Consider the following 24,576-nt stretch of genomic DNA (forward strand, 5'->3'; position numbering starts at 1 on the left):
ATTTGGGAATTTCAGGAGTTGAGGTACGCCTGCCACTAAGCTGCAGGAGTCAGACTGAGGACTGCACATACAAACTGGTACCCCTGAGCAAGGAACAGACTGCAAACACATTCTTAAAAGACAAAAGAAATTCTCCAGACTTAGCACAACAAATCTTCTGAAAAATGGTGTATCTTATCTTTGGCCTTAGTGTGAAGTAGGAGAGAACATTCAAAGGTGAACTTTAAGAATTCACATTGGAGGAAACAGAAACAAAAACTTTTATAAAGGAAAACTCCAGAAAGCAAAACCACAGTCATCCTTAAAAAGCGTGAAGTGGAAGCAAAGGGTTTGCTGCAGCTGTCAGAACATGGCAGCATGGCCAAGACCACGATGGATGTAGAGTGGTCTGAACTGCTTCTCCTCCAAGGAAGAGTTATAGACCGAGCGTGCTGCACGGTTGCACAAGGTCAGGATCCACCAAGTTTGAACCACCCCATGGGCAGAGGCTGACTGCACAATTGCACTGCTCGTCAGAGCTGTACTACTTACAGGTAAAGCCTGTAAATCAGTAACTTCTTTCAGTTACGAAGCTATTTCTAATAAATGTGTGTAACCAGATCTGTATTTGCTCTTCATAGTACCAAGTCATATTGAGCAATGAACAAGGATCCAAGTAGGGCTCAACTGTCAAAACCCAGTACCAATTGAGCTGAAAGTAAACCTGTTTTGTTTACTGCAGAATAAGCCAACCTCAGTTTATGTACTGTTTATTTTGAATTAAAAATAAACTGTTCTTCAAGCACATGCCAGATATTATGTATGTGAATGTTGCCAAGTTTGAACTATAACTCACACTTGTGTCCAAATTACAAGTGTATGGTTATATACATGGGGGCTATGTGCACATGCATGTCACACAATGCTAGTTCTTTACTGTTGGACTATTCTTGTACCATTGTACTATTTATTGTATTATTGTTGAAGAAAAAAGTACCAATCCAGTACCTGCTCATTTCATACAAGCACACTGTTTTTCACAGTAACAGATTAACTCACCATTTTTGAAAAGCCAGTGGCTTTCAAACTGTTTGTCAGAGGCCTGAGAAGGTCTTGGTTGCTCTCCTGCTCCTTTTAGCAGAAGAACAAGGAGGACCAGTGGCTATGCCTGACTAAATCCCACTATCTCTTGCCTCTTTTTTGCCCTTTGGCAGTGTTCTTTTACATAGACTCCACGGTTTTAGCTTAAAAACTGCAAAGCATGTTCCATATCCCTGCTAAAGGAGGCAGAAAAAGCCAACAAAACAACCCCAAAGCAATTCTCATGTATCTACTTTTGAAGTAGGAAAAAAAAAATAAAAAAATAAAGCCCAAATAAAGAATGGGATTCTTCCTGTTACAAACCCCAGTAAGTTAATCTACAAAAACACCGATGATGAAAAATATGTTGTAAAAAATAAAAATATTATCCATTCAACACAGTACATATTTTTTCCCATATAAGAAACTAGACAAACGTATTCTGTAAGTCTTTAAAAAGGGCAAAGTTCTGCTAAAAAATTACTCAGCATTACTAAGGTTAGACTACACATTATGCCAATGCATTCATTTGCACAACTTTTTGCAACAGGACAATGGTCTGGGGTGTGTATATGTAGGTGTTTATGTCCATTTGAGGGAAACAGTGCAAGAATGCTAGGAGTGACTGTTGCCATTTTAAAGGGACATTTCAGAAATAATCAAACAAAACCCCTACAAATACCAGTACACATCTGAAATACTGCAAATCATACTCTACAGCCCTTGACATTAAAAAAAAACAAACAAACAAAAAAACCCCCAAAAATCCAGCAGAATTAATTCAAGTACATTTGGAGTCGGTCCCTTGCAAATACTGTTGTTTTGCACTTGAGTTGCAGTGAATGTGGACAGAGCTCCCCAAAAGATGCAGAAGTGAGTGCATCTTCCCCAGCCCTGCAGAGTAAGTCTGAGTTGAGGTACAATTACCCATTGTTTGCTCAACATTGCAGACGCCAAAACTTGAATGAAAAATGATGCTTGAAAACACTTTGAAGAAAGTTACATAAAATAATATCTTAAAATGAGAAGCTAGTTTTGTGTAAAGGTAGTCTTTTTGGTACTTAATCCTATCAGGACAACAAGCATGGCGCTCCTTCCCAAATTATGTTTGCCTTGGAGTTAATAATAATAAAGAAACCTCTACGTTGTCCGTGTCATCATTCTGACCTGGCGTACCCTCTCCCATGAGCCTTGATCCACCACCCAGAAAAACCAGTGGGTATCACACCCTGGCTCAAATGTACATTGCTTCTTCTCAATTTGTGTTCCATACTTAGCTTTGTTCCTCAAAAGGAAAAGCACTTCCATCTCCATCTTTCACTTGTCCTTTGAAAATAACAATGGGGAAATCTGCTGCCACAGTGGTTAAAGTCTAGTGAATTCCCTGTGATGCTGCAAGTCCCCTATGCTCTCATAGTCATTCTCTCCTGAAAGAGCAGTGTGGTTTGTATGAGGCACGGACAAGGTCCTGTCTTCTTCTTGGCTCACTGACTGGATAGCTTCATAGTCCGGCTCCAGCTCCCCGTTTGGTCTGTCTGCTGGCTGAGGCACAGTGGTAGAATTTAGGGTGTTTTCAAAGTCCTTCACACTTGCATAGAGGCCACTGCAAATAGATGGGGACCTCTGAGATGCAATTTCTTGAATGCAGGTGTAAGGAGAATCCAGTGCCTTGACGGCCTGTCCTGGCTTGCTCACTGATGAGTACATGGCTGAGATCTAGGAAAAGGAGACACCTGCTGAGTATGAAGCATGGCATAAAGCTTGTGCACCAGTCTGTACCCTTATACTACAAGGATGGTGGTTATTTAAGAAGAGGCAGGATCTTCTGATAAAAGATATCCTTTCTAAAAGGATATGATTTTTTCCTTGAAAAAAACATAAAAATGACTTCTTACAAATCCTTCCTTTTCTGGCATGCATTTATAAATCGGGTTTTCTTTCAAGAAAAGAATGCTATAATGTTATAAAATAAGTTTAAAAATGTAAAACCTCCTTGAATATAAAACCCTGGCAAGAAAGTTAGAACTGGGCAAAAGGGAATTGCTTTGTGAGCAGGAGCTCTTGCAAGTTTTGCTGTGGTCCTGGAGAAAATTTGGACTCAACAGGGAGAGAAGAATCAAAGGGCGGATCAGACTGAACTGCTGTAATGTTGTAGAAGGATGCTGTCTGATCCTTAGGGCATTTAAAATTATTATTGTTACTATTTTTAATGGTAGTGGCTACTTTTCTGCTTTTAGAGACACTGCAAAAGAAAAAAAAAGTGAATTGTTTTTACAGGCAGAACTAAATAAGCACCAACACATGTAAAGACAACATTAAAAATCTGAAGGTAAGTTACACCAGATAACAGCAAATAGTGCCAAAACTGATATGCAAAGTCTGCTCTGTTGACTATACTCTGCCTACAAAGAGCTGCTTCTCAGGCATTGACTGTGTGAACTTTGGACTGGAAACTGAAACCTCTCAGCTGTAAATAGCAGAAAAGGGGCCAGCATTTCATTCCTAACTAAAAATTCCCTCTGGTGAGGTGGTACGCTTCAACAAGTTCATGGAAGTGGCCCTTCATGAAAAAGTGAGGAGAAGCCCACATCCACACGTCTCTCTGCTCAAGGATTACCTGGGCTGATGCCAAGCACAGGAATCAAATCTTAATTCCCCCTCCCAGGCCAAATGGATACTAGCCCTTGCACAGGACAGATGGCTGAATTGCCCTGCAGGGCTTCTCTGGTACAATATAACACAGTGCAACATTGCTCTTCTATTACATTTAAAGTCTTTCCCAAGCATGCAACACCACTCTGGGTTTGTATAAATCCAGTTGAAAGACTACACTGACATGAAAATGTCCATTACCATTAGGCAACACAGACTGAAGCAGATGAACCAGGTCACTTCTGATAATTCTGGGATTTTTCTGGGGGGCTGTGGATGGGGGTGGAGTTGGTTGGTTGGTTGGGGTTTTTTTGGTTTTGGTTTGGTTTGGGTTTTTTGGGGATGGTTGGTTGGTTGGTTGTTTGTTTTAGAGGAACATCGACTTGGAGATGTCAATACTTCCTACTTTTTACTGATCCCAGCTAACCAAACAAAAAATGGCTTTTCTTCTCATTTATACTTCAACTCTTCTCAGTATTAGATTACATCAACCCAGTTCAAGATCAGGTTATTCATTAATGTCTGGGAATGCTTCTCCCAGCAGAAAGCAGTAGCTCACTTAGCTCATTGCCAAGTTTGGGTTTACTTAGATCCAGAGAACGTATTTATAAATGGCATGGGTGTATGGAGATGATCACAAACAGCCTTATTTATGTTTAACTTCTGTCTTTGTTTAACTCTCATCCATTTATCTGTCCAACATTTTAAAAAAACAGTTTATGTTCCAGTGCTTTTATTGAGCTTCAGTTTACTTACCAGGGCCCCAAACACTTTGCATAGGGAAGGTGGAGCATATATTTCAAAAAGCTGATGTTTATTCTTCTTGAGAAGGTCTTGTCATCCAAATCAAGAAATTACCCTAACAATCAACTAATTGTGGCCTCCTATTATTTTCTGTCACAATTTTTAATCTATGGGCCTGATACAGCCATATATTAGAATACTTCTGATTTTAGGAACGTGGCAATAGAAACTATGTGCAGAGAATCTTGGGCTTTCATTTTCCTTTCACACAAGTTTCACTTTTTTAGATTTTGCTTAATCACACAGATCTTATGCTAATTTCTGCCTAAAAATTGGTCTCTAGTTATTTACTGAATTTCATGCAAGAAACCTACCTCATCTTCTGTAAGAGATGGATCTTCCTCTCGAGACTTGTAAGACACTGAACTAAGCCTCTGTAATAAAGGAAGAAAGAAAGAAAATAGAAGGCTCATTACCCATCAACAGTGTGAAATCTATAACAAAACCCTCCCATTATAATCAATATATTAAATTTTATGGTCATTTGCTCTCAAATTCCATTATACATAGCTAATATCCCCACTATTCAGAGTACTTCTCTGGAGGTAACAGCCCTGAGGTTAGTAAAGCTTTTTAATGTATCTGCTCTTGTCCTGAGCTGAAAAGGGTAAAAATAATGTAATGGTTAAAACAAACTCTGCACCACTGGATCCCTGCCTTTACACTTCTTATGAAGTGTCTGCAGAAGCTTCTGAACAATCTGAAGTCAGCTGTTGTGATACACCATTTGCCCTTTCACAGGATTTTCAGATACGCTTGTAGGTGACAAAAGAACAGTACTCAGCTGACACCTTCTGGATGATTGTTATCCTTCATTCTGTAGATCCTGGACCTGCTGCATGGGAGAGCTGTGTCCTCCACCCCCGGAAAGGAGCCCCTGTGCAGAGGTGCTCAGCAGCCTGGTCTCACAACCACTCAGACCTACTGCAGCCCACCCAGAGCTGGAGCCAGGTGACACAGCAGAGTCACTGAAGGATGGAGGGCTGGGTTTGGTATCAAGTCAAATTTCAAGCATCTGCTCTGTGTAAAACAGGTCATGAAACATTGGGGGAAAAGCATTTTGCTCTTATGATTGTTGTAAATGCCTGTGGACATTTACAACAACAAAGATCCTGCTGCTACACAGCAGCTGTGGGACGCCTCCTCCCTGGGGAGGAGGGCTTTGCTGGACTCCTGCTCCACAGGGATTCAGAGGGAGACTTCTAGCACTGTGTAAGGCTGTATTTTGAACTTTCACACTTCAACTAAAAATACTTCATACCACCTCCAGTGCAAGCCACCATGGAAGACTAGAACTACTTTTAGCACAGCCAATAAAATACCACTTCCAGGCACACAGAACTTGGGTTTTGTTTGTTTGTTTTTGTCTGTTTTTTTTCCCTTCAGAGGCTCACTGTGATTCTTTCCTCCTTCCATTTTCTTGTGGTTTTTACTTCTTGTAAATACCAAACTTCAGGTTCCTGGGCACTACTGGCAGACCCTGGCCCAAAGCACACCAAAGTTCTGCCTGTTGCTCCTGAAGTGCTTCCCTCACACTGCCAAACTCTCTCACTTCTTTCTCACAGACTGGAGAACAGTGCTCTTTAACCTGTGGCTTGTTTACTTAAAAAAAAAAAAAAAAAAAGAAAAAGTTCAAATACATTTTGGTTTTGTTAGATCTGCTTCATTACAGCAACTTAGTTTAGTCTTAGTCCTATATGCCACATTATTTTTTGTGCTGGGAGTAAGCTACTAATTTCATGTTCACACATTAAAACAAGCATGTGCTCATAAAATTCTTCAGTGATTTTTCTGTCATCAGTGTGTCTATAAGCACCATGTGTCAGGACCCCTTCTACAGTTTCCCACTCAAGTACTGATAAATACCCCAGGGTGTTTGACATACTGTGCTGTTCCCCTGGATACAGCATTCTTTCTTCTAAATGTGAAGCTTGTGGTGCATCAGTTTTTGGAGGATATTGTTATAGAGGAAACTTAAAAAATCCCACTTGCCCTAAACATTTTGCACCTAGCAACATTTTAAACTATGCAGAAACCTCAACAGTAGCAACACAAAAGTGTTCTTATTTGCCTTCCCCTTTCCTTTCCTTCCTTGACAGCACTTGATTTTTTTGCTCTTTGGCTCAGCTGCTGCTCCTGACTTGGGCACAAGAACAAGAAGAACATTGTCCTCTGGTGCATTAGTAAGAGATGCTTTGCCTATCCTCAAGGCTGAAATCAGATGGCAGCAGCCAGATGGAGACACAGAGAGCATTTCTACCGGTGCTTACTCTGGAAAGATCTGGGTCAAAAAGGACATACACACTTCCTTTTTAAAATAAAAGAAAGAACTAAAGAAATATTTTCTGCTTATCCAGTATTATTAGAAGAACTATTCTCAAGGTATTGCAGGTGACAGAGGCCTGTAAGAGGCCTTGTGCTATTAAAGGTGTCTTTACTTCAGCAAGTCTTTCCAAAGGATTTGGCTGGTTCGCAGCCAAAAAACAGTTTAGGTAAATTTTCATCCATTATTGCACATCTGGCTCTTAAAAGGATGCTCTGTCATTTTCATGCTGTTATGTATGGGAATGGTCACCAAATTGGTCCACCTAGTTGTCTCCCAAACTTGAGTGCTTCAGGAACTGGCAATGGGCTGGCGACCACCCTGACTGCCTTCTTTTAGACAGTGAGACTCAAACAGCTGGGAGACACTCTGCACCTGTTGGCAGGTACAAGCCTTGGTTACAGAGGTGCCTCCCTGCCTGTCCCTTCTTTGTGTTCTCATTACAGTGAGGGACACTTGCATGATGTACACACATCTTCTGTCTTCATCAGGGCCAGGGAAGAAGGTTGAAGAATTTGGAAGATCCAGATGTCATGCTAAACACAGTAGCTAAGTAGACTCAGAGAAGAGGAAACAAAACCAGAAACAGCTATGGGGCTCTACTAAAAGAGTTATCAGTGTAACATACATTTCCATTAACATCTTGGATTCCACTGCCACATTGAAAAAAACCAGGCACTGCTCTGCATTGCTTGAAGCAGCAAAATAAAGAGAAAAATTATCATCATCACAACAGAAAAACAATAGCACAGCCACCTCCCCACACAATGCCAACAATAATGACATTTATATATTCCATCAATTACCATCTCCAGCTCTGCTGCGGCTGTAGCTCCCAAGGACAGGACAGGCACACACCTCGATGCATAATGCATGTACCCAGCAGCGAGCACGGGAATGATCCGATGCTGCCCAAGATTTAACTCGGGGCGGCTTCAGCTCCGAATACATTTTAATTAGACAAATACCTTTTTTCCTGGCACTTAGGGGACTGCATGTGTCATCTCTTGATTAATCCTTCAAAACCTGAACCATTTTAATCAATTCCCACTCCTTGCAGTTACTGACACTGCATACACAGTCTGCTAGGGAGCTACAGAGCAGCAAAGGCTTTTCCTTTGTATTGGTGCCTGGGAAATACAATTACTTACTGCTAGTCTTTTCACACCTGGTAGGAAAACTGTCACTGTTACACAAAGCTGTTTATCTAAAAGTTTAATTAGAAATTACTTACGGCTGGAATGTGGGAGGGGGGAATGTTGCTGGATTATTGTTGACAATCACATCTTAGTTTTTTACTTAACGAGCTCATTATTTGTAAAAATGTGCACTGAAGAGTCTAGGTAAACAATTTTTATACTGCAAGAAGTTTATTCATTTGGACTATACTGTGCTTTACAAGTTACATGGTTAGTTATTTATTTAACAAGATACTCTTCTTCCTTCTTCCTGGATTACTGAAATTCTTCAAATAAGAGAACAACCAGAAACAATAACAATACTTCAGCTCAGCTGTGATTTGTCATGTAAATGTTTACATTAAAAAGTCACATTCCATCTTAAGAATTTTTTAAAAATTTTCATCAATACCTATGTAATATTATTTGATGATTCAAACACCAAAAATCTGCTAAACCTACAGTTCTTTCATTCACAATTAACAGGAAGATATAAAAAAATTCTGAAAAATGCAAATTCAACAGTTTATGAAAAGTCTCTGCTATGATCTGAAAGCATCCTTATAATGACTTCTGATAAAAAACTAGAAATGGGAAAATAAACTGTTGAAAATGTCATAATTCTATTTTTCAAGGAATTCACCACAACTCATTCCTAGGGAAGAAGCATAAGCTGCTGAGAAAACTTAACATTTGGCTGTGATTTCGGCACTCAGAAATTCCTTAAGCTCTGTTTATATGTGACATATGAAATTTGACAAATATAAAAGCTGCAATCAGCTTTACAGATGCAATCTCTCTTTCTTTCCATCCCTCTCTCCTACAGCAAAAGACAAAGTGAGTCATTTTGAGCAGGTGCCTAACATTTGCTCAGCTAAGTCAAGGTGGCCCAACCTTGAGGCACATCTAAAGTAAGGACACCCACCAAGGATGGATCCCCCCCTCTTTTTTGTGAGTTGGAGTTTCATTAGAAAAAGAGGGGGCATCAGAACAAGATATAAATGCTGATAGAGACACTGGATGCCTTTTGTAATAGCTTCCACAAGTGTAATACCTTCAAACAAAGAAGCAGAGGCCTCCTATGCAATTCCTGGGTTGGGAATATGGGAAAAACCTTTTGTAGTGTATAGCTGCAACAATCAAAAATACAGGTGGGAACAGAATGAGCCTATGCCTGTAATGCAAAGATCATACCATACATTATCATATGTCCATTTACAGTCTTGCTTCATCTTGAATGGTGGGGTTTTTTTTGTTATTTTTTGATACTGTTACCTCTCCCACCCCCCTATGTTCTCTATCATTATTTGGCTGTTTGGTGAGGACAAATATTTGCAGTATTTACCTTTTCTGGTTTACTTGCTCCCTCTGTCACTTCTTCCACTTCTTTTTCTTGCACATTCTCATTTTCATCAAGAAGTTTTATGGGTACTGGAGGGGGAAGCTCATCTTCTACATCTGGTATATTGTCAAGAGGACTTTCTGAATTCGCACTTTGGCGACTTTTCTTATTTCGATCAACAGATGCATATTCTGCTGACTCAATTCTGCACTCAGGAATTTGATTCTGACCTTCAGAAACTGTCAGTGAAGCCTTTGATTTGCTGTTAGAATTCCTTTCCATGATGATTACTGCTCCAACATCTTTAATTTCCTTCACAGTTTCATACAAGCAGTCTTCCACTATGTTCTCCTGAGAGGAGCTGTCTTTCAAGACTTCATAAGGCCCTTCCATTCCAAGACCTTGATAATTTTCTGCATTTCTAGATGAGATGATAGTTTCCATGGGGTTGTTAGGGGGAATACTGGGTAGTTCCCGGCTCTGGTGACATTTTATAGACTTTCCAAGACTATCCTGTTGATCTAGAAGATCAGTAGATGTCTGTACTTCTTCGTAAGGCTGGATACAGGCAGCTGTACTGTCCTCAGAAAGAACTAAAGAAAAGGACAGAGAAGTATTACAAACAATGGCATAACTAAAAGGTGTGCTCTGGTACTCTCTACATCACTTTGCTTTTGTGACATGCTGAAAAGGATAAATGATACTAACGCCTGGAAATGCCTAGTGATTAGCATGCTTTTTGCTTATCAAAAGGTTTCAGTTACAGATATTTCTGCACTCTACTAGTAAAATATCTTTCTCACAGCATCTAAAATAGTCTGTACACCCCCAAGTCACATTATATGGCAACAGCATTCACTGTCAGAACAGGGGGTGGGAGGTTAGTTGTGCATGGATATTCAGCTACTTTGTACTCAGTTTCACTCAATGATTACAGAGTGCTCAGTAGTCTCAGATGGGAAGCAGGTGGGAGGCCACAAACCAAGTGCCTTAAAAATCCTTGTTAGATTTCCCTCTTTGCATTTCCTCATTCTTTGGAATCAAAAGGAAAGCGTTCCTTCTTCCTCCCTACCATGCCTCAGCTTGTTTAACATGCTGGCCAGATTCTCGTTGGAACTGCACTTCACTGAGCCCTCCCTGCACACTACACCATAAGCTCCTCACCGAAGGCTGAGCCATACTTCTCTTAGTCTAGCAGCACATAATGTAGGCTGACAACCTACTAACGAGCTGGCCATATGCACAAGAGAGAAGACTAGACTTCAGAAGGTAGTGTTAGGCAGAACATGTTGTTTTAGGTCCCAGAAGTGGGCCACATGCCATTGTCACTGGAGGGTATTAGGGACTGGAATGTCTGGGGCTGCTCATCTTAGGCCCCTTGCCCCTTGTGTGACACTTGCATGCATTCATGGGCATATACAAGCATGTTTCAAGCATGGTAGGTAACTTTACCTCACACTACTTCTTTAAAAAATCACTTCTGAACAGCTTTACTTTTCCTAGTACAGTTCCTAAAACACTATCTCAACAAAAACAACCCATTCTTCTGTGTCCTTCAGTGTGTTTGGCATTGTGAGAGAAGTGTTGCCAAAACAGTCAATGCTTCATAGTGGTTGCCATGGACATTGCTTTCTCTTGTGTTCAGGGCATGCAAACACAGTCAGCACCTGCAGGGAGACATACCCTGACTGCAAAACTCAGGACAGAACTGGAGGTGTAAGATGGTAATCACTGTCTGAACAAGAGATGGGAGTTCTGCCTTTCTGGTCCTTGATTCTAGGGATTTCTGTGCTGTGCTGATCACCCTTACAGAACCCAGGAAGCACACATCCCACTCAGGCTGGAGGGGATAATAAAAAACAATGAGAGCTCAAGTTTTTGTGCTTCTGTAGTTATGGGTGCTAGCACAGAAGGGTTCAGTGTAGCTGAAGGGTTGGCATAGAGAAGACAATGCCTGCAGGTTGGGTGAATGAAAAAAACACAGCATTTGATGATTCTGCTTCCATAGCCTTGTCTCTGCTAAAAAAGCTAGCAGAAACAGTAATAAAAAGAACTATTAACAAAAGTGCATACAGTATAAGCAAGAAATTAAAGCACAGGGGGTTTCTGTTATTCAGAAGGGTTGTTATGCAGAGTGTAAGCTGAGTATAATATCAGCAATCTGAAAACTGTCTGCTGGTTGACAGCACACCTTTTAGCAGCAGCTCTGACAGCTGCACGTGTGGTGACTCATGGCAGAGAGAAATCCTTCCATTCTGCAGGGCCTTGCTCTGCACATCGAGTCCCTCAGGGAACCACACTCCTACATACACAACAAGGCAATGGATGAGAACAGCAATTAGCTGCAAAAACAAAGTTTAAAAATTACTTTGGATACTTGTCTCTAAGAGGTAAAGTCTGAATAGCTTAGCCTCTGGTTGCAGGGATGAGGAGAGAGATTAAGCTGGAGTGGAGCCCCTGGTGTTGGTGTTAGTGTGAAGACAACAGTTGGCTCCCAGTGGCTCTGAGCTGAGAGTAAGTTTATTTTTAGTGCAGAGGAGTAAAATATTTTCCAGTGATACTTCAGGGTGAATCATTTTGAGTGTTCAGCAAAGCAAAGACTAAGGGAAAAAAAGGAAGCCTATTTATGTTGCCTATTTTCTAAAATACAAAAATATAAGTGACAGGACAGCACAGGACTGCGATCCAAAGTTGTAATCCCTGGAGGAGGACCTGAAATACTTCCACAGCCTCCTGGAGCACTTTTGAAACTCTAAGGTGCAACTTCACTTTCTGGTTTTATCCCAGTTCCATAGTTTACCAAGATTAGGGGAAGTGCCATTCTCTGCCTGATGACCTGGTCAATCTGCAGGTATGGCTTTGAGACCCAGACCTGGCAGCCCAGGAGAGGACCTCAGCACCTCCCAGTGCTGTCTGGCATGGAGAACTCGGAGCAGGGGCATAGGGTTGTGCCAGAGCACACCCAGTAGTGGAGATGCAGCCTAAACCACCTGAATCTCCATGAGATTATCATGTCCATTGACTTCCCAGCAAGGCAAAGGACTTTGTGGCATTTTTTGGACTTGGTTTTAAGTTCTGTGTTATCTGGTGTCAGACCTGCAGAGGTGTGCAGAGCATTCTGACAAATGCTTGCATGTGTTCTTGGAAAGCTGATGGCTGGAAACCTGACACCTGAGGGATCACCAGCCCGGGACACCCAGGGACACCAGGATCACTGGAGGGATCCCACCTAAGGTGGGACCTGAGTACTGGGATGGTGCTGCCTGCTCATCCCACCTGCAGGAAGGGGCTGTCACTACTCACCATCACCATTGCTGAGGGCTCCGTTCTGTTCACTGTTTGGGGGAGGCTCTGTAGCTGAACTTGTGATGGAATGGCTGAAAACCTCCTTCTCGGAAGGCTGCAACACAAATTGGTGACCACTGGATCAGAATAAATGTTCACATGAATACACATGCAACAAATTTCATTCTCATCTCCAGAGCTCTGACCCACAGGTATTACTGCCAGGAGAACCAAACCATGCCAACTAGATTCAAAGATTTAAGTGCCTGTATTTACAGATGTTAAAAAGAAATAACTGCAAAGATGTCCGGAGTGACATCCTTTTCAAGCTTTATGGTAACAGATATTACTATGGCTTTAACCTGTGAGAAGACAGCAGATGGCAAAGGGCACACTGCCCTTGGGCTGCAGATGGAGTGAAGGAAAAGCTGGAGTACAGCTGTGGCAGAAAGGGCTCTGAAAAAGTGCAGGTTATCAGGATCTACACAAGTTTTCCTCCTCTTCCTGTTCTGCAACTTTTAAAGTTTCCCTTGCTCAACCATTTCAAAATTACTGAGCTATTTTCTAATCTGTTATATTTTGCAAGGAGCTTGGTACAAACCAACCACAAGACAGACACAAGCTGCCAGAAATAAATACTTACCACATTCATCAGATTTTCATGGTCTCCATTCTGATTTTTGGCCTTCTTTTCCCTTAATGAAAAAGGCACATAAATTGTTACTAAAAATTATGCTAATATACAAATGCTAATCATTCATAGACCTTACACTCCTGCAGGGAACAGAACTATGATCCAAAATAATACTGAAAACTGAATAACTGAAAATTATTACAGGAATTGGTATGACCTCTGTGTAAAAACATCATTAAGGCAGAATGGTGATAAACATAACTGAAGAGGTACAACAAACATACAAAACCCTTCTACTCACTCATTGGAAATTCACAGTGAGAAGTGACTGATGGTAATTACAATATAATGTAAATAATTATGTAGAGGCAGGACATGGGGGAATGGCATCAACTGAAAGGGAGTAGGTTTAGGTTAAATATTAGGAAAAAATTCTTTACTGTGAGGGTGATGAGACAGTGGAACAAGGTGCTCTAAGAAGCAACTCCTTGTGGATGCTGCATCCCTGGCAGTGTTCAAGGCCAGGCTGGATGGGGCTCTGAGCAACCTAGTCTAGTGTCCCTGCCCATGACAGGGAACTAGATGATCTTTAAAGTCTCTTCCAACCCAGGCCATTCTATAATTCTATGATGATAAAAATACTACTCTTCAATTTAATTGTATCTGAAATTCTCAGATATACATTGTGGTGACAGACTACTTAGGAAGTCCCTTGAAATGTGTCCGTAAAAAATGTGTATCCCATGGGGAATTAAAGAAGGCCAACAAAATCCAGATAACTTCCACTAAAAATGCTAGTAAAATTGATAATAAGCACGAGCAGTTCAAAAAGATGTACAAATTTCATAGCAGCAGGGGCCTGCATTTTTTAAGGAATCCTGCTTCCTTGGGTCCTTCAAAGGAGTCTAAGCACAGATCACATTTCTAGTTTTTTACCATTTGGGAAATACAGCTCTTATTTAGAAAAACTGCAATAAACTATGAGCTTAAAATAATGTTAGTTCTTCCCCTAGATGAAAAGTCAAATAAAAAGGTGAGAAAATATTGACAATATGAAATTTTTGCTTCTTCTAAAGTCTGCAGTGAACTGTACTTCCAAATTAGCAACTGCTAAAATTCTGTCTAATTGGGAAATAACAAAACAGCAAGTGAACATGCACCAATGCAGAGCAGAGAAAGCTAAAAGCTAAAGTTCCTCTCTGGAAGTTTTTCTGACTCTGATATTTTAGAAAGAGCAAATTTTATTCAGTTTTCTATGTCCTCATTCATTTTTGAAGAGTAAGCCAGGAAGAAATTCTGCACAATTGCTTTATGCATAAACAACCTGCCCTACAGAATGACCTGGAACAAAAGATACTACGTCCAAACCAGCAACACAAGAATTTATTAAAAAAATTACCAGAATATTTCAGGCAATGTATCTCTGTAACTGCAAAGATTACTCAGTGGTTTGACCCACCTTTCTAGAGAAGTTTCAAGGATTGTTGTGTTATAAAACAAAACACAGAATTATAGAACCATTTGGGTTGGAAAAGGCCTCAAAGACGATACAAAAAGTACCTAAAAGTACCATGTTTGTGGGCTACAGAATATTTAAAATAGGCTTTTTACTTTTAAATATTTTTTTAAAAAATTCTACTGTTTTTTACACAGATATCACAGGAAACTGTGAAAATAAGAAGATACTGAAGTGTCAACTTACAGTTCACAAAAATGTTTTTCCTGAATCACATGAAATTGCATGTTCCAACTTAGGCTTCTTAGGGTTTCAATCAACTTTGGGACCTCTTTTTGCCCACAACTGTTTTTTGCATGGTGGGCATTAGATAAATCCTGCTGAAAAACAGGGCCTTCCACCACAGACACATCTTGTGCCAATACAGTGCATTTTATGGTTGCACAATTCCCTCAATGTTCTCAGAGCTGAAGGGGTGAAAGCACATGCTCCTTATAGGCACATTCATCCAAACTGAAGATTGTGCTGGATTTTTTTTCCCCCATAGACTTGGCTGATTCAGCTGTGCTTGCAAAATATAGCAACAGCAGTATGGACCACAGCAGTGCCACTCCTCACAGCAAAGGGTCTGACTGGTCTGGCTGGGGAAGGGCACCATGGACAGACTGCAGGCTGCCCAGCTTCCCTGTGCAGTCAGCAGGGCTCAGCTCACATGCCACGAAGGAGCCTTGAAACATGCATAAACAAAGCCAGTAGAAGTGCCTGTACTGATGAAATTGAATCCTCTTCTGGAGAAGAAAATAAGGATGAAGTATAAGGCATTAATTAGTACCACTATTTGATCCTTACTCATTTTTGCTTGAAAGTTAGGATCAATACTATATTCCCTATACCTCAAGAATGGCCACAGCAAAGCTCAAGTACATAATCACTTCCCTTTCCTTTTACCTGTACTTTTTTTTGTCCTGTTTAGCCCACCTAATGTTCTCAGTTTCAGCTTAGGGGTGTGATCTGCTAACACTCAGTGTCTGCCTGTGCTCCAGGGGAAACCACGGAACAAGCACAACTGTGTACTTCCTTCACAGCAAAAGAAAAATACAATTAGATTTTAGAATGAATAGAACTGTTCAAATGGAAGTTTGCTCTGAAGACCGTACCTTTTTTTAAATTTTTTAAAAATTTCTGTACCTCAGTCTTCAGTATTTCCTGCTAAATACTTTTACATGAAGCCATATCCAAAGTGAATCAAGAACCATTAAGCCTTGGAGCCTTACCCATTGCAGCTGGAGCAAAGGAAGATGAGGAAGGTAAGGAACAAGAGCGTTGTCATGGCTGCCAAACTTCCCCACAGGATTACATGGATCTGCCCACTGCCTAAAAAAACCCCCTCTAGCCCCATGGTACTAGCAGGAGCTGGTATCACTTGGGATGGAAGAAGTTACTCCTTGAAGAAGACTGACATCTGTGCTGCACGCACCTTTTGTTTCTGCGGAAGGAAAAACACTGTCAGAGGTTAAGAGAAATTTTGAAGATAATGAATCTGACAGCTAAAAGTCTGGCAGGAGAGATTTTCAAGTCCAGATCTTATGAAAAGCAGTTTCAAGTACAAGCCAGACAGCCAAAGGGATTTTCAGCTACATTTCTGACAGTAACATAGAACACATTTGTCAAATATTAACGCAAGCTGTTACCTATCTACAATCTCAATGTGAATAAAAGGTAGTACAGCATCTCTGTGCTTGTATTTTCAGGAAAAGATATAAAAATGCACTTTGAGGGACAGAGTAATCTATTTTGTGGTTATGTATGTAAATTTCATTGAAAAGTGAGCTTTTGAAAGCAGCTATAACTTCTGCAAAGTTAACAAGCCAAAAAGGGAGCTGCAGCAAGTGTTCACCTCCTTCTATCTCAGTCTCTCTGGCCTGCACGTGATTTGAGGCTTAAAGTGCAGTGACAAGTAAGCTAGGAAAGTCTTTGAAAGGAATACCACAAAAGCCTTTCTCACAGCAGACAAGATCCAGCCTTATTTCTGTGTGACAGGCTTATTTTCTTAGTAGTGTGCCTGGAGAGCAACAATACATAACTTTCTTTTTTAGCTTCTCCCCACCTGAGTCTGAGAAAACAACAGAGCAAAGTAAACAAGGTGTTTTTTTTAAGAACTTGAATAAACACAACTTTTGCTGCAGCACAGCAGCCCATGGGGAAGACTCCTGGGTAAATCATATTTGTGACATGTGTTTTGGTATACAATTCATTTAATGCAACACATTGTTGACATAGCAAAATTAAAAAGAATTTATTAATTCTTCACTGCTGAAGGTATCAATTCCTCCAAAATTTGGGAACAGGTTATGAAAAGCCTATTCACAGGCCTTCAGCCTGACTTGATTGATAAAAACTGAAATAGAATACAATGGCTAAGAAATGTGCAGATACATTTTGGGAACAAAAAAGTAGCAGAAATGTAAGTTTGACAATGTCTAAAGACACTAATGACTTACTTTAATGCATATAATTTCATAGATTTTTTTTTTTTGTATAGAAAATATGTACGTACATATATTTATTTATTTGCAACAGAAGCACCCTTTGTAAAAACAAATTCATTTAGGTACTAATATCATACTTTATACAAAAACATATCACCATTTTGTTATTAAAATCTTACAAGAAAAGAAGATTTATTTCCAGAAAAAGGCCTTTCAGATCAAAGAAAATCTGGTGAATTAGAGAGGTACTTAGTTACACATAACAATTAAATTATGTGACTGGGTAGCTCTTACAAATAACATTTTTGTTCCTGCATAAAACAGACTCATTAATTTCAACCATGCAGGATCAGACTTCTGAACACCTTCCAAGAACCTCCCTTCTTTATCCACAGTGGATGAAAGCTTTTTCAAAAACCATTTTCCTTTAGATAATAATGGCATTGATATAAATTGAAATGGGAAGAAACAAACAAAAGATGGAAAAAGTTGGTTATCCTGAAAAAACCAGTTTCAAGGTGTAGTTAAATATTTTGAGTTTGGGCAAGAAAGAAGAAAGCCAGACATTATCTAACTTCTCCAAACTCCTAAATCCACAGGAAGAACAGGTGCCACACACCTTGGCAAAGCACATACATCTTACTGGTATTCTTGAGCATTGACACCCCAGAGCCACCACTCCTCAGCAATGACCATTGCCAAGCAGTGTGCCTCTCTGGTTACCTTGGCAGAGCCTGAAAAATTAAACGTTTAAAAGCAGTGTCACACCACTCTAAAAAATTACGTACACAGCAGATGACACAGCCCTGCCTCATCCCTATTTTAAAGCCCAGGTTGGTTTACTTCTACACTGAGTCACAGTCATTGCACTGACTGTGAAATGGAGAGACCTGAAGGGAAACTGAATCAGATTTACTCAGGAGACAACTTGGTGTAATGCCCACAGAGACCTCCACAGTGTCATGCAAAGGCACTGTGCAATGGTGTGGATTCCTGTAAAGGTGATGGACTGTCCTCATCTAGAAAACATTACAAAACACACTGTGCTGGCTGCCTTAACTAGCTCCAAACACTTGTTAAGACAGTTGAATAGAAAGTATTTCCCTTTAAAACTTTCCTTTTCTTTCTTTCTTTCTTTCTTTGTGGATTTTCAGACATTTTCTGCCCTGCTAAAAATTAGAAAAAAAAATCTTAAAAAATATTTTAGTTTCTTTTGTGCAATCCTTTTGCCTTCAAAACAACGTAATTTTCTTTTTTCCTTTGAAAAAATGATGAAATGAAAATGGAATGCATAAACAAAGGAAACTGAACAAAATCTTTTTTCAGCATTCCGTTGGCTTTTCTTCCTTGGTTTTCCCAAGAAATAAAAAGAATGCAAATGAAAAAAAAAATTTTTTTCAAATATTGAAATAATGAGGAAGGAAGGAAGGAAGGAAGGAAGGAAGGAAGGAAGGAAGGAAGGAAGGAAGGAAGGAAGGAAGGAAGGAAGGAAGGAAGGAAGGAAGGAAGGAAGGAAGGAAAAAAGAAAGAAAGAAAGAAAGAAAGAAAGAAAGAAACAAACAAACAAACAGAGAGAGAGAAAAGGGATTTAAAATATTTTTCTTAAAACAGAAACACATTTTTATTTTCTTTTAGAGCAGACACAGACCTGTCTTGAAAGACATTTAAATTATTTCTACTACCAAATTCATAATTTTGTATCTACTTTGAAGAAGGATACCATACTCTCAGAAGACTAAGTAATGTAACTTGAGCTAATACTGTAAGAAAAGAGTGGGTTCTTTTTTCCTCTAAATATATATTCTTAAGGTTCCAGGACTTTAAATAAAGATAATATTTGACTAAGGAAAGCTAATGATACATGGGGAGCAGCCCCATGGAAAAGCTGTGTCTTTGAAGGCTTCTGCACAGAGTTAGGAAGTGCTGGGATGAGTTCAGACTGAACTTCAAAAGGAGGGAGATTAGAAACAGTCAGACAAGGAAGAATTCTACGTGTGATGTCAGGAGTGAAGCACAAGACTGATGCTACACATGAGGCAGACCACCTCAGGCAGAAATCAAAACAGCAAAGGGAATGACCAAGGCCAGAAGATGTAGTTAATTTACAGGAAAACAGCACAAAATGCTTTGACTATATGCTGAGAGAAAGAGGTCAGAGGAGGACAGAAAAGCACAGTGACACTTGAACCAGGGGAGGTGACTGCTGCAGACGCCTGTGCATGCAGAACAGAGAAATAACTAGGAACAGACTGACAACAGGGGAAGCCCTGAATGAAGGAAGCTGAACAGGCAAAATGTGACCAGTGATTCCTCCTAGCTCCTTGAATGGCAGTTTAGCATGACTGCTAAAGGACCTAGAATCTGCTCAGCACACATGACAGCCAAAAGAAAATACAGTTATAACCCAAAACATCTCAGCCTTCCAGTACCTAAAGGGCATCTACAAGAAAACTAGTGAGGGGCTTTTTTAAAGGGCAAGTAGTGATAGAACAAGGGTGAGTGGCTTTAAACTGAGAGTACATTTAGATTAGATCTCAGGATGAATTTTTTTTTTACCCACAGTGAGGGTGGTGAGTCACTGGAGCAGAGAAGTTGTGGATGTCCTGTCCCTGGAAGTGTTCAACACCAGCCTGGATGGAGCTCTGAGCAACCTTGTCTAGTGAAGAGTCCCTGCTCTGGCAGGTTGGTTGGAACTGGATGACCTTTAATATCCTTTCCAACCAAAGCCATTCTATGATTCTGTGGTTCACCCTCTGTGAACCCTTATCATGTAGTGACATCAGACAGCTTACTCCTTCTGTTTAATGCCTCCCAAAAAAGGAGGCTGAAATAATATTCACCCAGGCTGGTGCCTTTAACACGGGAGAGTTTCTGGAATGCTTGAAGCTGGATCAGCACCCATCAGCTGCCCCTACCAGCCCGGGACAGAAATCTGGCAAAGACATACATTGAAAACTCAACTGCCTGGACTCCCTCTGCTTCCACTATATGAATCCCTGGACATTAAAACATCAATACCTTGGATTTAGAAGATGCTCCAGAGGCTAGCTTTAAAGAGAAACTTATTTGAAATCATAACAATGGAACAATAAGCACCTAATTTCTACGAGCTCTCTTGACAGCTGAAATGATGAACTCCTGCTTTTACAATAGAAAGTGATATTGTGCTGCCCTCTGGTGCATCTCTCCATTTGGGGACTGGGATTTGTGGCTCTTAAGAGGGAACTTCAGAGCTCAGTGCAAACTCTGCTGCTACAGAAGGAGTTCACATGGGACTCTTTATCTGTCAGGCTCAAAACAGTTCTACCTGTACCCCTGGAAGTCTGTCAGACACTGGCTGAAACATAATAGTGGTCAATGAACTGTTCAGGGTTTTAGAAATTGTGAAACTCCTTTGAAGATGAAGATTTCTTCCACTGTACCCTTTCCACAGAACTCTCCACACAAGTTGTTTGGGATGCTGAACTCTGTCAGAGAGTAACAGGGAAAGGCCTGGAACTCGCTGGTAAGAAGGCTGGTTATTTCATCTGTGGCAAAATTTAAACAAGTCTGCATTCACATTTCAAAGTCAATACCAGTTCAGAAAACCAATCTTTACACTATACTGGATGAAATTTCTTCTTCTTCTTGTGGGAACTTCTTGCTTTTTAGACATCAATATTTACCATTACAGAAATCCATATGATAAATGATACCTGTAGCCATTCCTCAAAATTGCACTTAAATGCCCAATGATATTTGTGGTTTCAGAATGACAGATATTTTGTTGCATAACCCACACTTTTATGGTGAATAATGTGTTATTTCTGCTTGTGGCTGTTTCAGGGATAAAACAGAGCTGAGGCAGTTCAGCCTGATGTGATGATGAGGAGAATGCAATTTTGGTTCCAAAGGACCTGTATCTGGAGTGAAGCAGACAGACAGACAGACTGCAACTCTGGGAGCACACGAAGCATACATTTTAACTGGTGGGGAAGCTGCTGCAGAAGTTTGGAGTGAGACCCGAACACCTTTGAAGACTAGCATCCAAAAGACCCAGTGCAGCTCAGGTCCAGGATCTGGACAGGATTTTCTGAGCAAAGTCCTGCCTGAGCTTATGGTGGTACATGTAAAGGCAGATGCCACGCTTCGGTGTCCCTGGCAGGAGATGGCAGCGTGTCCCTCTCCCACCCCTTCCCCTTGGCTTCTGGGTTTAGAGCAGTTTCATTCATGTCCTGCTGCAAACAACGCTCAGCTCACGCCTTCCAGAAGGAAAAGAGTGGGAAATGTCAACAGCATCACCTCTCTGGATTTCTTAATGAATTATAGATGGAGCCTAGGCAAGAGATGAAATTGTTCTGACAGCTGAACGACTTTGAACGTGAGAAGGCAAACGCGACAGGACAGGAGGGACTCACAGAGGCTGTGGGGATTGTGGCTCCCTGTCCGGGGCTGTCAGGCTGTGTCGGGCTAAAGGGGGCACTGCTCAGGTGCTTCATGTGCTCACCCCAAGCTCTGTCACAGGACTCCTTGTGAACTGCTCAGTCTCCTACTGCTCTCTTCCCCCTGCCACCCCTCTGGCTCCAGTGCTTTCAGTTATCCACCGTTAAACTGCAAACCAGATCAGGGTGATGAGACGGTTCGGAAGATCCCCTCCACCCCATGGCACAGCCTGGCAAGGAGTGGGGAGAGTGGGAGAGAAGGTTAGAATTTGTATATGAGACTTTTATTACTCTGGAAGCAATCCCCCAGAGAGCTGTATTAAACCAGAAAATAGGGAGGTACAAACTGAGACAGGAGCTGAGAAGTATGAAGCAAATGTCCTCTTGTCAACATCCAGCTGCAAATGCTGTCATTCAGCCACAAAACCAGACCAGAAACCTGGGCTGCAACAAATAGGCAACAGCAGAAATTGTTCTCCATGTGTGACTAACACCTTTCAATGTTTTCATCTTCTGTCCTCCAAATCCTGAAAATACACTTTCTCTATGAAGATAGCATCCTGTAGGAGATCTGAGGACTCACCCTACTCTTGCTCCAGAAAATTCCCTCTGCAACTTCATACCCAGCTCAGGCACCAGCAGGCAGAGTGTATCTCCAAGGGCCCAAACACTGAGCACACCTCTTGTATATGACACCCTCAAGGCTACCCTAAAGAAAGCATCTGAAGTCAGGCAATCCATGACTCCTGTACCCACAACAGCTCACACCAAACTAAGCACCTCATTTAGAGAAGGGGAAGGACATGGCAGATGCACTTTGTTGAATCCATAACCATTTCCATGTCAGGACTGTTCTCTGCATGCAAATACCATGGCACTGGCAGGAAAATGCCATTCTTGCTCCTGAAATGACCCTTAAGTGTAGCACTATGCTGACATATGTTAAAATGAAATCAAAGCACCCTTCCTTCACCCAAAAAAACCTTCCTTTAAACATCTTGATTTAAAATTAAATGTGTTTTCTGACTTTTTCCACTATGTGGCCTAACCAGGCTTTAATTGCAGAATAGCTGAGAGTCTTCTTCCTGTAACTTGCCACAGTTGGTGGATTCCTGACAGCATAATCCAATAAGGCATTACACACCTATTTTATGACATCATCAGGGCTGCATTTGTTCTTGTGTGGGCAAAATCCTTGGGTCAAACTTTTCATAGGTATCTCCTACTGCAAGTCCTGCTTTGGAGCCTGTCTGCAGAACCTGGTGGGAGTTGTGCTTTGAACATGAAGGTTGGGTCCATTGCAGTAAACTAAACATTTTGGAGATAATTGTCTTGTACAGCCCACGCCCACAATCTTATATTTTCTTCTTCTCCACAGAATGGTGGTTGTATTATCTTCCAGAAGTGGTCCCTGACCAGAGCTAACTCCTGAGAGGTACATGGGATTGGTTTTGGGAAAGAGCCTTTTGACTGCAGCCAAAATTATGCTTCAGGTTGTTCTAACTTGGTAAAACCCCATCTTTTTTGTTTTAGACTGGGCATGATGACAGTGGGTCCTTTGGACCTTAATCCCCCTGTACTAGAGATCTCTCCTCTCCTCTCCTCTCCTCTCCTCTCCTCTCCTCTCCTCTCCTCTCCTCTCCTCTCCTCTCCTCTCCTCTCCTCTCCTCTCCTCTCCTCTCCTCTCCTCTCCTCTCCTCTCCTCTCCTCTCCTCTCCTCTCCTCTCCTCTCCTCTCCTCTCCTCTCCTCTCCTCTCCTCTCCTCTCCTCTCTCTCTTCTCTTTTCTCGACTTCTCCACCACAGGACATCTTTGCCTCTCAGTTCCCAGTCCTGTTTGCTGCCTGAGGCAACCACCTCTGCTACAGGTGACAAAGACTTACATTAAGATATAAAAATAGGAAGAAGTGTGTATGAGAACCTAATAAAATAAATACAAATATGGCAAAATTTTATCAAAATGAGACATTTCAGATAATTCTCAGGTATTGCCACATTAAAACAGACGATACTGTGGAACAGCCCGAATACACAAACATGATCCTTGCTTTACATTCCTATTAAGTGAATAAGAGCAATTGCAATTAAATGCTTCTGGAGACAGTATGTGACAGGATTGCTATTTGGACTGAGGTGCTGCTTGGCAGAACGTCTCCTAACACTGCAGTGTTACTGGAGTCAAGATTGTGAAGTTTCTTTAAAGGCACTTAAGAAAGTTCTAAAACATATTTGTAATTGATGAAATTGCTGTTTCTTCATCTACAATTTTAGCTTCTAGCTGTCTAAATGTAGATCCAATACTGAACTACACAAACCTTAAGACCAAGATTGCTGTTCTCATGCAGTACCTAGTGCATTTTGCTTTTAGGGTTCCCATGCACTAAATCAGGACAAATCTTCTCCTACAACAGATTAAAGCTCTTCTGGTGCAGTTGTGTTTTGACCTGCTTGGCTTGGCAGCACCCATTTATGAGAACAGCTCAAGACAGACACATCTTATTCCAAGCAGTGAAGACCAGATGTGCACATAATTAAGGCCCGGTCCTGAAAGCCTGATGCTGGAAGGAATTACTGACATGGACGGAGCTGCTCTCGCAGGCTGTCAGATGAGCTTTGCACAGACTGTGCATGCTATAAGCCTTCAAAATAGTTCATGTTTCTGCTTTGCAAAGCAGCAGAATAATGAGGTTCTGATCTAATGTGCCTTCTTCAGAAATCATGGCTGGTTTATCAAAGAATGTGTGTGCTCTGTAATGCAAAAACAGATCTAAGACAAAATTGAACAGTGCCAAAACCAGTGGTCACATTTATGCTTTAACATCTTCTAGAGAGAAATAAAGTCTCTCTGAACCCATCCATCTGTGGCACTGCAGAAAAATTAAAAAGCCTCTTGCAGCAGTAAAGGCTGATCTATGCCTCAATCTGCATTCATAGT

At 41.0% G+C, this 24,576-nt stretch overlaps 1 protein-coding gene across 1 annotated transcript; it reads right to left on the bottom strand.

Moving 5' to 3' along the window:
- Positions 1 to 2,424: 2,424 nt before the first annotated feature.
- Positions 2,425 to 16,132, bottom strand: PAG1 (phosphoprotein membrane anchor with glycosphingolipid microdomains 1). Its single transcript, XM_062502646.1, has 6 exons — positions 16,008 to 16,132; positions 13,287 to 13,338; positions 12,662 to 12,758; positions 9,362 to 9,951; positions 4,830 to 4,889; positions 2,425 to 2,775 (listed from the first exon to the last, which is right to left on the bottom strand). Exons 1-6 carry the CDS (start codon positions 16,130 to 16,132, stop codon positions 2,425 to 2,427), a joined length of 1,275 nt encoding a protein of 424 aa, XP_062358630.1.
- Between the last annotated feature and the right edge of the window lie 8,444 nt (positions 16,133 to 24,576).

This window comes from Cinclus cinclus, chromosome 1, assembly GCF_963662255.1.
Source record: "Cinclus cinclus chromosome 1, bCinCin1.1, whole genome shotgun sequence".
In the NCBI taxonomy this organism is placed as follows: domain Eukaryota; kingdom Metazoa; phylum Chordata; class Aves; order Passeriformes; family Cinclidae; genus Cinclus; species Cinclus cinclus.